A 15,894-nucleotide genomic window follows, 5' to 3' on the forward strand; every position below is an offset into this window, starting at 1 on the left:
GCAGTAAAATTTTGCAACAGCAAAGCTTAATGAGAACAAGGACAAGGAACTATTTCAAAACGTTTGATTTAGAATCTCAGTGGTATAAATAAGTGCATAATACTTAAGTGCTGCTTTAGGGAAGAATAATATTAAAATTAAGGTATAAATAATAAACTGATATCTTTCAGAGCGTATCTCACTGTCCAACTGTAAGTATATTATGTTAAATTAAAAATACCATGCCTATTACAGAGAGGAAATAATGCTAAAAGATGGGGTGTAAGTATGTTATGTCTTGAAACTTACTATTTCTCATCTAAGTTACACCAGTGATGGAAAAAATTACATTGTTAAAACTCCAAGTGTATAGTATGAAGCTTTCTTTCCCTCTGAAAACTGTTTACATTTAGAGGAGGTGTGCATGTGGGGTGACACATCTAACATAGTCTAACCAAGCCTTACAGGTGTCATCAAATGAAAGTCTCTCCTTCTTGCATTTCCTTTCGCTTGTCCATATGGTCATGCAGTTGAGAGAGCAGGAAAAGCATTAAGCAAAAAAGATAAAAGCTCTTGCCCTCTTATGTATTTTTCTGCTGGGGTTTGTCCCTGAGGCAGGTCACCCTGAAGTCTTACAAATGCTTGTTCCATTGCTGTTTGTTCAAGAGAAGTGTTAGGAGTGCATGGCCAGGAGGAGGAGGAGTGCCTCTGAGCCATCTGAATATGGATTTGGGATGTGATTTAGTACAACAGACTCATAGCTGTTCAGGCAATGTATCCCACCTCACATTTTATTCAAACGCTGGAAATATCTTGACCACCTATTCCTGTTCATCTAAGCTGGCTTCTGCCAAGAAGTTTACTTGTATAACAACATTGACAAAGGCTTAATAAAATAATTGTTACATAATGTCGTTGAATCTCAAGCTGCAAAATATACATGAGAGTGTTTCCCATGGTAATCTCAATTACGGTGAGCAATAAAAGGGTTCTTGAGTAACTTCACTGGTTTTTTTAACCTTGTGTTTGCAGATGGAGGAAGAGGACCTAAGTGAAAGAGGGTTGCCACAAATTGCTTCAATCATGAATAAAGTTAGAGACTTGAAAAACAAATACAGAAATGAAGACAATATCACAGATGAGCTTAACTGTACTAAATTTTCAGCTGATACAACAGGTATGTGGTTTCGTTAATCTGTTTTCACTTATGCAACTGATCTTAACCTAGACCAAGAGTGAAAGAACCATTAACTGGAAGGATTTCTTCAGTATTAATGATCGCAAAATATATTTTACATCTCCTTCTATCTTCAGTTAACTGCATTGCTCTAATCTTGTGCGGAAAAAAAAATCAATCCAAATCACCAGTCTTTTTACGTGAAAGCTTATAAAAAGTGCTTTATTCTGTTCAAGTTTGCTGCAGTTTTAATCAATCTCCCTTCTTATTTTTCTGTCAGATAACTCTGGAACTGTTAATCAAATAATGATGACGACAAATAATCCAGAAGATTGGCTGTGTTTTTTGCTTAGGCTAGAGAAAAAGGGTATTCCTCAGATGGATGTTAGTCTACTGAACAGACTCATTGGTCGTTACAGTCAGGCAGTGACTGCATTGCCTGCAGAAAAGCATAGTCAAAATGAGAGCTATGCTCGCATCCTTGTGAGATTTGCTGAGTTGAAAGCGTAAGTATAAATTTTCAATTTTCAGCATAAGAACTCATTCAGAATTATGAATTTGAATGGTGATAAAAATAGTTTGTTTTCATTAGTCGTTTCTGCAACAAATTATCATTTTGAGTGGGGATGTTTTCATATTGGTTCCTTGGAACTCTGAGCAGCTTTGGCTAGTCATCTATTGTCTGCACAGTACTTGAAATTTTTAGTATATGCTAATAAACATGATTGTTCAGAGCTATTTCATTTAGATGCAACTTTGGGTAACTATAATATGTGTATTAAACTGTGTGTTGTAAATTAGGGTTAATTTCCTGTGGAGTTCTGTAACTGATTTGGCTGTGAGGTAGACATCTAATCAAACCATGCTGGTCTATCCTTGTCTAGTCTGCTTTCTCCCTTAGCAGGAAAGATGCATCCCAGCTACATTAAATAGCTGCCTTATGGTAGGAAGGATGTCTCAGAACATCGTTCTAGACTTTCATACTTATGAAATTAGTTTTGTGGTCATTTATTGGTTTACTCAATCCAAATTTGACCAGTGCGGTTGTCCAGATGTTTCTAGACATAATTTGGGAGAGGGTTATAATTTGATTTTTTCATAAGTAGTTCTTTTATCACTTGAAATACTGTGACAGCAAATATTTTCACAAAGAGCTGCGATTTAACACTGCAGCAATCCTTAATGGTTAGTTGAGCAGGTGATCTTTAGTGACTATAGCTAGTATTTTTCTGTTTCTTGTATGTCCTCCCATTTGGCTTTTTGGCAGGTGGCTTGATCTTACAGTATGATATGGTCTGCTTCTTTGTCTGTACTGTCATTTGCATGGATTTTGCTGCATCAGTGTTTACTAAAACCATACAATGGAAGCCATCTGTTAAATGTGGAGAAATATGCAGGAGTGAATAATGACCTGCTGTGAATCTTTAGTATCTTGAAGAGGTAAGGTGTTTTTGTGAAAGTGGAGTAAAGCATATCTTCCAGAAAGATCTCCTGTCTTTAAAGACACCAAGAGATGGCATCTGTTGGCTCTGTTCAAAGCTTAGTTGCTTTTCTTCAGAACAGCAATTGTGTAACACAGGATTCCAGCTTATCCTTTCTGGAATTTCTTTTCCAAAATTGTGATTAGATGCTATTATCAATCTCATTGTGTACAGTAGGAGTTGAAGTTCCAAAAGATTATTTCCTACTTCCTAAATCACTTTAAAACTCTAGGATCTCTTTCCACTTGATCTTTAAAACATAGTTTTAAAGGTGAATACTAGAATTGTTTTCAGTATTCTGTGTGTTGTATTACAGAAAGCAAAATCTAGGGCACTGTCAATACTAGAATGCAAGAATATTATTAGCAGTTTTAGTTGGGGTGTCCCTCTGAAATGTCTTGAGTTGCTTCACTGCTACAGCCTTTAGGGACCTTCTTGGGAGAGTAGTTTATCTTGTTTCACTATTAAAATGCACTCTCTATACCTATAATATGAAGACGTAACAAGGTGGATTGACGATGGCAGAGCAGTGGATGTGGTCTACCTTGACTTCAGCAAAGCATTTGACACCGTCTCCCACAGCATCCTCACGGCAAAACTGAGGAAGTGTGGACTGGATGATCGGGTAGTGAGGTGGACTGCAAACTGGCTGAAGGAGAGAAGCCAGAGAGTCGTGGTCAATGGGGCGGAGTCTGGTTGGAGGCCTGTATCTAGTGGAGTGCCTCAAGGGTCAGTTCTGGGACCAATACTATTCAATATATTCATCAATGACTTGGATGAGGGAATTGAGTGTACTATCAGCAAGTTTGCTGATGACACCAAGCTGGGAGGATTGGCTGACACACCAGAGGGCTGTGCTGCCATCCAGCGAGATCTGGACAGGCTGGAGAGTTGGGCGGGGAAAAATCTAATGAAATATAACAAGGGAAAATGTAGAGTCTTGCATCTGGGCAGGAACAAGCCCAGGTTCCAGTATAGGTTGGGGAATGACCTATTAGAGAGCAGTGTAGGGGAAAGGGACTTGGGGGTCCTGGTGGACAGCAGGATGACCATGAGCCAGCACTGTGCCCTTGCGGCCAAGAAGGCCAATGGCATCCTGGGGTGTATTAGAAGGGGGGTGGTTAGTAGGTCGAGAGAGGTTCTCCTTCCCCTCTACTCTGCCCTGGTGAGACTTCATTTGGAATATTGTGTCCAGTTCTGGGCCCCTCAGTTCAAGAAGGACAGGGAGCTGCTGGAGAGAGTCCAGCGCAGGGCCACAAAGATGATTAAGGGAGTGGAGCATCTCCCTTATGAGGAAAGGCTGAGGGAGCTGGGGCTCTTTAGCTTGGAGAAGAGGAGACTGAGAGGTGACCTCATCAATGTTTATAAATATATAAAGGTTGGGTGTCATGAGGATGGAGCCAGGCTCTTCTTAGTGACAGCCAACAGTAAGACAAGGGGTAATGGGTTCAAGCTGGAACACAAGAGGTTCCACTTAAATGTGAGAAGAAACTTCTTCTCAGTGAGGGTGACGGAACACTGGAACAGGCTGCCCAGGGAGGTTGTGGATTCTCCTTCTCTGGAGACATTCAAAACCCGCCTGGACGCCTTCCTGTGTAACCTCACCTAGGTGTTCCTGCCCTGGCAGGCGGATTGGACTAGATGATCTTTCGAGGTCCCTTCCAATCCCTAACATTCTGTGATTCTGTGATAATATCTTCTGTTCTGGTAGTCAGCATTACTGTAGAATATACCTAGCTCACCAGGTAGTTCAGATCTGGGGGGTTTTTTTGCTTCATATTTTTAACTGGCAAATATCATCAGTCACATGTATCCTGACTTGCTAATGAAAACTGTTTCTTAAATTTAATTTTTAGAAATATACAAAATCTGACATAGCAAAGTTCCATTGCGATTGATGCTATGAGTATCTCCCTAAATGATGGTCCCTTATTTGAAAATTACTCTCAAGAGATTAGCTAGTTCTTAAGCATTTATTATAAGCTAATGCTTTCTCAGAGTGGCATATAATACAAAATCAATTATTTATAGGAAACTATAATATGTTTATGAACTATAGATGTAATCACATCAGAACATGAAATTGCTTTGACTTATCAATTGTAAAAGACAACAACGATGTTGCTTGTCTGTAGTTTTTGGACATTAATCTTAATCAGTGAGTGGTTATTTGGATTTTCTTTGTGTTTGATGTTTCCCTGGTGTTTCATACTCACCCTCTCTGTTCCTGGCTGTCGTTTTGTCTAGTACTATCTGTTTTGTCTCTGCTCATTTTTTGCTTCTGTTAAATAAATCCTCTCATCTCATGACTTCCTTGAGTGCTTCTGATTTTTTTTTTTCAGCTATTGCAAGTAAAGTAACTCTTGGATGCATAGGTGCTCTGATGGTACTGCCTTTGGCGGGAGGAGAAAGGTGCTCTTCAGTAGAGTTCTGTTTGTTCTCCCAAATGTTCCACCTAACAGGAGAAGTAAGCCAGAGCATCACAAACTTTTAGAAGCAGTGACAACAGTTTGAGATTCTAGTGACTATTGGCACCAACAGTTTTCTTCTGATCAAAGCTGGGTTATTCCACTCTTGGCACTGGTCCTGAATTTTCCTGGCATCTTCTCTAGCTGCAGTCTGACTATGCTAAAACCTTTTGACTTATGATGATACTGAGGGTGTCTGAAGATCCCTTGAATGTGCTGTGAAACAGGAAAATGTGAACAACCAACTGCAACCATGATTATTTGTATGGCACATTAACCATGCCAGGCCTGCTGTCATGTAACACTTCTGGCTGTAGCACAGTGCCACCAAGTGTGCGGCATTTGATGCCTGTAGCGAACAGTGTGGGTCGCGTTCTGCATATTGCTGTCCAAGTTGTTGCTGCTTTCTGCGGTAACCTAAATTTTAACACTCTTTGTAAAAGTGCCTGTTACTGCTTAATTTGTGTTAGTCTGACTCTGCCTGCAGATGGGTTATTCTGTGCCTGTCCTATTGCTTTAGATGACCAGAGATGAGTTTATTAAACTTACTGGAATTCAGTAACATACCTAAGCAATGATAGAGACTTTTTTCTTTCTTAATTCCACAGAATTCTACTATAAATATGTTCTCGTTAGCTTTCTATGTGGTATTTTTCTGTACTTATTTTTTAAGCCATTGTCATAAATGTTTCACCGTTCCTGCTTCTAAGTACCACTTTTGTTTACCTGTTGAATAAGGATAGAATTTTGGAAGAAATTCCTTTATTTCTTGGTTGTGGATTGTGCTAATAAAAGCATTGAAAGAACTTTGGGGGATTGCACTAGATGACCTTCGAAGGTCTCTTCCAACCCAAACTGTTCTATGAACTCTTTTTTTTTTTTTAATGCTGGCAAAGGGGAGGCAGTTCATTGAAACATAAATTATTATTTCATAGTAATATAGATTTGTGGTTTTTTTCTAACTTGACAGGTATTTACTTAAGCTGTTAGATTCTCCAGAATATTTAAATGTTGGTGTACTGTGTGCAAGCCTCTAGGTTGTCTAATTTAGCAATCTGTGGCTGAATGCAAAACTAGGATTAAAATTTAGTCAAAGTAAAGGAACTATTAAATGTGAAGTATCTTGTTTAGACTTTGTGGCATAATCTGTACATTTTTGAAGTATACCATGTTTGCTATTGCTGCTTTCTGTGAGTCTGCAGAAAATTGACTTAAATCCACCTTGTGCTACAAAATTTAAATGATACGGCTGTGTTGCCTAGGAGTATGGGGAAAACAGAAAGAATTCCATACATCTTGTAAGGAGTTGATTTTTCCCATAATACTTTTGATAGAGGTAGCTGTTGGGTAAATGCTCTTGTTCTGCCTTAGTCTTCTATAGGTATGGTATTATAGATGTACCAACAGAAACAACTTCCTTCAGTGACCTATATCTCTGCTAAGGGAATCTTGACAATTTGAGTGCAGTTGCAGAAGCTCTTCAATAGAAGAGCTCATAACCTCTAGCAAAATTTTGGAGTTAAATAGTGCTTTAATGTAATGGATTGGAAACATTGTTACTAGATTGCTACAGGATATAACTAATAGTGTATACAATATTTCTTCTGGCTTGATTAATATGATACATTTTTCTACACTTGGAATTTCTAAAGCAATCTCCCTGTCCCCTTGCCTTGCAACCTCCTTAATATAGGAGTGGATACAGCTAGAAGAATGGATGTTTTTCTCTGGATGGTGTCAGCATGTAGTTTGGAAGGTGTTAGTTGGGTGTTCTGAGGGGAAAATGTGTATGTATTTTGAGGAATGAGTAGGAACAAAGAATGAGTCCTCAGTCTTCCTCTTCAGGTTTGAACACATTCTGGTTCTTGGAAAGTGTCAGCTTGATATCTTTCAATAATTACCTTTTTTAAGATTCTCTGGTTATTTGCGCTTCATTAATTGTTCTAAGGCAGAGGGAAAGCTTTGCTGTTAGGGGGATTGCTTTTCAAGAATTGTCTGAAGCACATGGAGCTTGATCCTTGTGAGTCAGGCTTTTCACGTTGTATAACTATTGTTATACTATTTTTACAGTCTTCAAGATCCAGAGGAGGCACGGGACCAATTTCATCTGGCCAGACTGAACTGCAAGAAATTTGCTTTTGTGCATGTGGCTTTTGCACAGTTCGAGCTATCACAAGGTGTGTAGAAAAACCTGTTTGGTGTTGCTGTTCTACGTCGTTCTAGATTTTGTTGTTTTAAACTTCTGCTCTGTTACATAATTTGCAAGGAAACTTGGTAGGTATTCAATCAGAAAAAGAAAAATCTGGGTTTGCTGTTTACTTTTTTGATTGAAATTTATCAAGAACCTTTTTTCCTTTAAAAATATGTGTACAGTTAATAGTTTTTTTCTTTTTCAAAATAACTTTCAAGCAAGATGAAAATTGGCAGTGATTTGGGTTTTTTAAGCTTAGATCTTAGTGTCAGATAAGGCTCTTGCTGTGTTGAAAAATGATACTCGAATTTGGGTGGTAATTTCCCTTTAGATACTTTCAACTTGCTTGTGGGAGAAATTCTATCTCCTTCTGAAGAGCAACTGTAGATTCTTTGTGTGTGTTTTTTCATTAAACCAAAAATACCCATTTACAGCACATTTACAGTGTAATTTGGTCCAATTAAATTTCCCCCCTTGCTGTTCAGGTTCTTAAGTAGCTAGCAATTGTGTTTTCATTGATTCTTTTGTTTCCTGTTCCACCCTGAAGTATTCATGTCAGGACAGTGGAGATGGATGGTATTTTCTGTTGCTTCAAAATGACCAGGGACTGACTGCTTTGGCAGTATCACAGATGCCATGTTGCAGTCAGCTGGGGTGAGGGGGAAGGAGTTTTGTCAGTATTCGAGAGAGAATGGTAATTTTTGTCATATGGTACCAACCGAGGTGTTTTAGATAAGCCATTCAGGTAAGTGTTAATGTCTTCTAAAAAATCTGGTCCCTTTTTTTTTTTTTTAAGAGAAGCCTGAACTCTGTCTGTCCCTGGTAGGGATAGCTGCACTGAGAGCAAACTTTCTGAATTAATTTATCCTGTTGCGTGGTGTCCAGAAGGACAAGGACATAGTGTTAAAACTCTTTTCTTTGAAAGTAAAAGCCTCAGTAGATATATTTTGAGGTGTTTGTGGTTTGTTTTCCTTCATTATTTTCTGTTTAGTATCATGCAAGCTGTTGTATACTGCCTGATATGAGAAATTCTTCCCCAAATTAACTACAATAATTGAGTTTAAACTGTTTATTCTATACTCTGGATTCTGAATACATCTTACTAGGTATTCTTCTTTATGCTTACTTTTGTTGTTTATAGGCAAAACCACTGCCTGTGGAAAAAAATGTTCAGTGCATGAATTCTTTGTTTTTACTGTGTTTTAGGATACAGTTTAGATAATCAAAGTATGTCCCATGATGTACAGCCATTTTGTTAAAATCAATAAGTAAATACTTGGTTTGTTTTCCTCAGATTTTCCAGTTTTTCTTAACTAATAAGTTTAGTTGTAATAAAATGAGTTTGTAACAGGAAAGGCTGTGGAAGTCTCCCTTAGAAATACTACATGCCATGTAAAGTAACTAATAGAGGAAGGATACTGAATATGCTTCCTCCACAGGGTGAGGAGGACAAAAATGTGCGTATCTGTTTCTTGAAATACCACAGTTTTTCCTGTTTCAGATAATTCAATTATCTGACAGGTCTCGTTCTAATGGAAACTTTTTGTGTTGAACTTATAAAAAGCAGTAAAAAATAGCTAATAATTTGTCTAGTAAGCACTGTATGCTTATTAAAAAAGATAACAAAACAGTGATGCTGCAGTAATAAAGATTGTCAAACAAGTGTAATAACCAAAACCTAGTGTGTAATTTAAGAAAATCGTAGAAATGTTACTAGTCGTTACCAATGACTAGATTCATCCTTCTGTCACAATCATTTGCGAATTTAATTACTCCATAGCTATGGGATGTGTTAGTGCAATCGTTTCTTTTACTTTGACAGCAAATAGCCAACCTGAAATGAACTCTTAATGCCAAAGAAATCAGACATTCATGATTTGCTTTGTTTTATCTCCAGTGCACTCTCTGATATGTATCAGTTATCCTTGAGCTGGTCTGTTTGACATTTGGTAATGCATATGGTTCTATGGTGTCTCTGCTAGGTGATTTAAAGGAGATTAATGTAACATGTGAGTTGTATATTGTTTCTTTGAGTGCTGTTCCTTTTTCACGGAGTGTGACCGGTTTAGGGCATAGGGAAAAGAGGAGTGTAGTGACTTGTTACCCCCTCACCCCAGTCATTTCAGCAGTGCTTTGACACATCTGCAAGTTGCTTCTGGATTAATCTGTCTTTTGCCTTAAGAAGACAGCTAATTATACATTTACTTCTGTCTTGAGCAAAATGTGAGCTAAAACTCAGGTGAAAATTCTGAAATTATGGTTGGCAAATAGATATTGATTTCCTCAGATTGTCTTTCCATTTTTGGGTCATCAAAATTTATAATAAAGGTAGCATTCTGTTTTTGTTTTTATTTAAATGCTGAATACAGCTTCATTTCAATGAATCAGATGAGGAGCTGTCTCTTCCTCACTTTTGTTGTGCCTTGGGTAGAGTCCTTGAAGCAAGATTTGCTGTGAATTGCTCAGAACTCATGACCACAAAACCACTTTTGACTATATCAAATGTCACGTGTAGGTGGATCCAAAGAAAGGCAACAAAAGTGGTGAAGGGTCTAGAGAACAAGTCCTGTGAGGAGCAGCTGAGCGAACTGGGGCTGTTTAGCCTGGAGGAAAGGAGGCTGAGGGGAGACCTTATTGCTATCTACAACTACCTGAGAGGAGGTTGTAGCATGGAGGGTGTTGGTCTCTTCTCCCAAGTAGCAAGTGATAGGATGAGAGGAAATAGCCTGAAGTTGTGCCAGGGGAGGTTTAGATTGGATATTAGGAAAAAATTCTTCTTGGAAAGGGTTGTCAGGCATTGGAACAGGCTGCTCAGGGAAGTGGTGGAGTCACCATCCCTGGAGGTGTTTGTGTAGATGTGGTGCTTAGGTACATGGGTTAGTGGTGGACACGGCAGTGTTAGGTTAATGGTTGGACTTGATCTTAAGGTCTTTTCCAACCTAAACGATTCTATGATTCTGTCATTCAGGCTTTTGTATGTGATGAAGTGGACTGACTGAAACTCACAGATAGATCTGGCTTTACTTTTATGCCTTGGTTCCTCATCTATTAAGGGAGATGAGCAGTTCATTTTTCATATAGGTGTTTTGGTGTTATTTCTTACTCAATGAGGCACATAATACTAGAAGGAATTGCTTTCATTTTGAGTAGCCGGTCTTGTTGAAGCAATGTGTGGTTAGTAAATAGAGCCAAAGGTAGAATGCTGGATAAAGATTCTTAAAAAGAAAGACTAATCCTATCCACTCGTAAGAATTTGGGAGAAAAATATCTGATTACATAGTTAAAAACCAAAGCATAACAAAGATGCAGAAAAGAGATTTAAATTAAATTGTAGCAAATCTTATTTTGGTGTTTCCTTGCTTCAGTGTCCAACATCACCCATATAATATTCTCAAAATATGTTACTTAAGCATAAGTTCCTAATATATACACCCCATTCCCCCCAGTCAGAACTGCAGGTGACATTGACATCTAACTTCAGTTACCAGTGGAGTTTTGAGTGCTGAAAACATTGTGGAGCTCTGAAATACACTATTATATAGTATAAGTAGTACTTTATTATGTATGTATGTGGCACCTATAGAAACAAAGTGGTTTACATTTTCCTGTTTTGGAACTGAGGAAAAAGGCATTTGGCACTTGAAGGGTGTTAACAAATGTAACAATACTTGCCTCATTTTGCCCTGATATGCTATAAACTAAGGAAAAGGCTTTGGTTGCAGCAGACTTTTTTTTTTGTTTGTTTATTTGACTCTTATGTTTGTGTGTGTTTGTTTTTAACAGCTGTATGTGTACGTGCTTATGTGTAAACTGATTGTTTTCAATATTTTTTTGTTAAAACATGCCCTCTTCCACCCCATTTCTCTTTAATCTCTGTTTTTGGCATTTAGTAACATGTAAAACTGTAAAGAAACAATATCTTCCCTTTTCACTCATCTTTTCTTAAGTGTAGTGCTTTCTGGAGTAGTAATCTTTAGTTTAACAGCTGCTTTTTAACTTTGATTTCTATTATGTGCCTTAAAGATGTTTTATAATGCATACATAATAAAGTTTGTGTCTGTTCAGATCTAAATGAAAGTCCTTAAAGTTTCCTTCTTTCCTTGCTGATACTACAGAAAAAAAAAAAGACTTTTAGAGTTTGTGTTGTATTTCCTTACAGTTCCCAGAGCACTGAACAAATGCTGAGAATGCAGTTCTGTGACTTTATAAAGCATACTTGGTGACCTGGTGTTCAACTTCATGTGCAAAATTGACTGACATGATTCACTTGTGACTAATTCAGACAGTATCCTGAACATGGATATGTAAGGGGAGGTAGAAGTGCCTAATGAACAATGGCTTCACAGAACAATACAAAGTGAATATAAGGCAACATGAGTGTGATCATGTCTTAAAAAAAAAAAAACCAAAACCCACAACATATTGCCTCAACGTAACTTTTTATTTCCTTGATTTCTCCTTCTGTGTTCTGTACTACTTAGGAAATATGAAGAAGTGTAAGCAGCTCCTTCAGAAAGCTGTGGAGTGCTCTGCTGTTCCACTAGGAATGTTGGAAACTGCTCTACAAAACTTTAATTCACAAAAAAAGCAGTTGCTTTCAAATGAGGAGAAGGAGAACTTTGCAGGTAACTGCAATTTCTTAAATTGTTGATTGGGTTTTTGCACGTTGTAATGTTCAATTAAAAATATTCTGAAATGTTTGTCCTTTCTATATACAAACTCAATCTGCTAATGTCTAATAAACAGTCATATTTATCTATATTCTCCATCTTATTCCTTCAATACTCGGTTCCATCTTTGATGCAGTGACTTGCATTTGCAGGAGCCATAGGATGGTAGACTCTAATTCTGCAAAGGTCATTCCTCTGGCTCATTGTGTATTTGTGCTCTGTAGTAGAGACTTTTAGCTGAAAGTTGAAGAGGGAGCTACTGGTGGTAGAGAAGAATGAGAACCAGAACGTACAGAGTAAGCTATACAGATAGCTTGCTTCGAGGTGTATCTTCTTGTGACACTTAGCTGCCAGAACTTTACCAGCATATTTCAGTTAAGTCAAATCTAGGGAAAATAATTCATTTCAACTTTAATTTACAGATGGGCAAACCCCATATATTTATCAGTATAAAATTGAAGTGCTTGACTATATCATAAAATATAACTGATACTGGTTGCAGGGTATAACTTGAATAAGGGAACAGTTACCTTGAAGTTTACAAGAGATAAATTTGTTTGGAGTGAAAAACATGGTTTGACTTGAATATTGAAGCGCATGCAACTAACTATTGCAAGAGCCATGTCTAACACTACCATATTTTGCTTTGTATAAGGAGAGAACTAATGCAATAGATCTGATTTCATTTCCTTAGGGATATGTCTTCAGGAATATTGTTTAAAACTTGACTATGTCCTGTTAAATCAAAGAACACTTGTTTCTTTATAAATGACTGCAGTCTACAGTATTATCTGAATAATTCTAATTTCCCTACAGTATCAAGTACACAAGAGTCTGGACTTCAGAACATAGTTGGAAATCGCAGAAGCATAAAAAAGAATGATTCTGGTGAAAATTCTTCTACTGTTACCAGACTTCTGCTTGGGTAATGGCTTGATTTGTTATTTAATTTTTAAAACATCATTTAAACTATACTACAACGTTGTGTGGGGGTTTTTCTGTGTGTGTTTTTTTTTTTTCTTGCTTTCAGGGAGGAGAAATCAGAGGAGTTCAATGCTGTACTTAATTGCCACAATCCATTAAGACCACTAAACAAACCTAACCAGGTAGAACATGTAACATTTTACTTCAAAAACTCAAACTTTTCATACTGCTTTACACATCCAATAACTTTCAATTTGCTCTTAGGCCTGCCCCTTTGGGAGAGTTCCTGTTAAACTAGTAGCTGATGCTGATGACGACGTGAAGACGACAAATGTTCCACTTACAGCTAGTGTAATGAGGAGGTACGGTTATTTGGTTTACTGCAGCACAAAAGGTTTTATTACTCCTTTTCAACCAAATGCTTTTGTTGGATAGTGAAAATATCTGTTAAGAATGTTAAGATTAATCTAAAGATTGACAAATAATCATTATAACTGCACTAGGTATTGCAATAGCCCACTTCCTATCTTACTACTCAGACTCTTTGAGAGTATGCAAAGATCAGTTTCTTGTTCTGACTAATTAGTAGGCTCAAACCAAATGGAGACTAAGGCAAAAATAAATTTCATTCAAAATAACTTTACATTTGTGTATTCCAGTTCCTAAAATTAGACATAAGAGTCTTGTAACTTCCAAAAGACTTTTTTTAATCCTCATTTGTAACATAGTCCATATGATGATGATTATATTGAACTAGTTATGCTCATTGTGAATAACTGTTCAGCAATGGAAGAATCTGCCAACTAAAATAGCACTTTGCTACATGTTACCTGACCATAGCATAGCTTGAAAGTAAATGGAGGAGAAAAATCTTCCTCCCATAGCAAATCAAGTCTGTTTTCTTCCTGTCTTATTGCTGTGTGATATAAATTAATGTAGAAATGATAAATTTGGGGAGAAATATGTTACTGGAAAGTAAAAACTGCACACTTAGCCTCTCAGAATTTAGCTGAAGACCAGTATTCTGAATCTGTGAAAGCAGTGAGATAGCTATTTCACATGATAGTATTGTTCTGTAAGTATTTCAGAATTTCATTTGGAACACACCATTAGGGTTTAGGATCCTAGCCATAGCTTATTGACGTTTTCTGTGGGAGACAACCAGTTAAGTCATCTGTCATTTCATAGGATGATGGTGGCATTGTTGCAAACTTGTTGGTATTGTTTCTCACTTGGCTGTCAGAGTGGATCTGCTATTCTGTATATTTGAAACTTGTAGTCAAGTCTTCTCACAATGCCTTTTGTGAACCAGATTTAAAAAAAAGGCAGATCATTACATTGTGTTGGCATGTGATGTAATTAACGTTATTTTAATAGGCAAATATCCAGCTCCAAATGCAGAGCCTTCATTGCACCTTGTCCACCCTCAGAACCAAAATCTAGTGGGAGTGATTCATATGACTCAGGAGACTTACAGGTAACTTGAACTTTTTCAAATAGATGTAAGGAACTCTACTTGGCTGTCCTATGGTATTAGAATGGAAAATAATGCTTTTTTCAGTTCAAGAATGAAATAAGGTAGAATATTCCTGTATGTTAAGTAATCAGTTGTAAATAGAAACATTAATTGTGGCTTTTAAACACCCGCATAATCAGGTGTTAAGAAAGAGCTTTCTCTGAACAATACATCTGATGGGAGAAATGGAGGTGTGTTAAAAATCTGTAACAGGATTTATAAAGAGGAGATAATCAGGTTTTATCTTGACTACAGGAGCTCCTTCAGCTGTAGTCATGAGTTTTATTGTGGGAAGTACTCTGTTCAATGAAGTCCATTTAATTTACTTCACTTCATTAAGTGCTCTATGGAGCTGTAAATCATAGCTTTTGATAGAGATTAATTTCAAGCTATGCCTTTCATGTCCTGTGTCCCTGTCCCCCAAAAGAAAATTCAAAAATAGAAAGCATTTAGGTCTTTGTATGGTGGAAATTGAGTGTCAATGGATTTTTAAAATAGTATCAGTAACAATTTTCTGTGTACCCTCCATTGTATTCTGAAGCATATTTGTTTTGTGATGTCAGTCATTAATTATCATAAAGAAATGTATTTCAGACACTATACTCGGGATCTCCTTCAAGTCTTTTTAAGACACATTTGTTTTCTTTAGTCCTTACAAGAAAAAAATTCTTCACAGTCACAGATGTCGGATGAGAACAGCTTAGAAATGGCTACCAATTCAACTATAACTCTCCAAACCAAAATGGATATGAGTCTTGCAATTAAAAGAGAAGGTAACTATATGTGATGTCTTAGCAGTGTGAAATAGAATAAGCATTCAAAATTTGCTCTTCTGTATTAAAAAAATCATTGCTAAATAACATTCTTGAAATAGTTAAAAAGCTGGTCTGCTTCGAATTGAGGAGCGTTTAATTAAAATTTAGCTTTTGAGTGGTACGTGTGAAAATAGTGTAAAAACTCAAACAGAAAAAACCCATCACAAAAAAAATCAAACCAAAAAAAACCCCAAACCAAAACCAACCAACCAAAAAACCCAAACATCGCCCCCCCAAAAAAAAACCCCACCCAAAAAAAGCCCACTAAAAAACACAACCAAACCAAAGAATCCAAACCAACCAAACACCCACCAAAACAAAACACAAAGCCAAACCCCCCCCAAATCCTCACTTGCAACACAGCCCAAAAGTGTACAGTGCTGGGCCTGAACTAAAATGCAAATGTGTAGTGCTAATTCATAGCTCTTATAAAACACATAAAATAAATATGCATTGAAATAGCAACAATACAGGGTTTCAGATTACAATTTACCAGGTTGAGTGTAGAAAAATGTTGCCAAGTATCAGACAAAAGTGTAATTTATACCAAAGAAAGGTCGATGTTGGCTGAGGGGGGGGAAAAAAATCAAACTAAGGATTATAATGTTCTTGAGGGAGTAGTCTGTTTAGATTTTTTGAAACAGGCTCAAACTACAGAAGTCTGCTTCTTCTG

At 37.2% G+C, this 15,894-nt stretch overlaps 1 protein-coding gene across 1 annotated transcript in view; it reads left to right on the top strand.

Annotated features, from left to right (window-relative positions):
* Positions 1-1,011: 1,011 nt before the first annotated feature.
* Positions 1,012-15,894, top strand: part of TTK (TTK protein kinase) — a 28,591-nt gene continuing 13,708 nt past the window's right edge. The window contains exons 1-9 of the mRNA XM_065632084.1: positions 1,012-1,156; positions 1,437-1,662; positions 7,176-7,282; positions 11,778-11,921; positions 12,783-12,891; positions 12,997-13,072; positions 13,155-13,252; positions 14,268-14,367; positions 15,056-15,179. Of these exons, the coding sequence (XP_065488156.1) occupies positions 1,012-1,156; positions 1,437-1,662; positions 7,176-7,282; positions 11,778-11,921; positions 12,783-12,891; positions 12,997-13,072; positions 13,155-13,252; positions 14,268-14,367; positions 15,056-15,179 (1,129 nt within the window). The remainder of the gene's footprint in view (positions 1,157-1,436; positions 1,663-7,175; positions 7,283-11,777; positions 11,922-12,782; positions 12,892-12,996; positions 13,073-13,154; positions 13,253-14,267; positions 14,368-15,055; positions 15,180-15,894) is intronic.

This window comes from Caloenas nicobarica, chromosome 3, assembly GCF_036013445.1.
Source record: "Caloenas nicobarica isolate bCalNic1 chromosome 3, bCalNic1.hap1, whole genome shotgun sequence".
Lineage (NCBI taxonomy): Eukaryota > Metazoa > Chordata > Aves > Columbiformes > Columbidae > Caloenas > Caloenas nicobarica.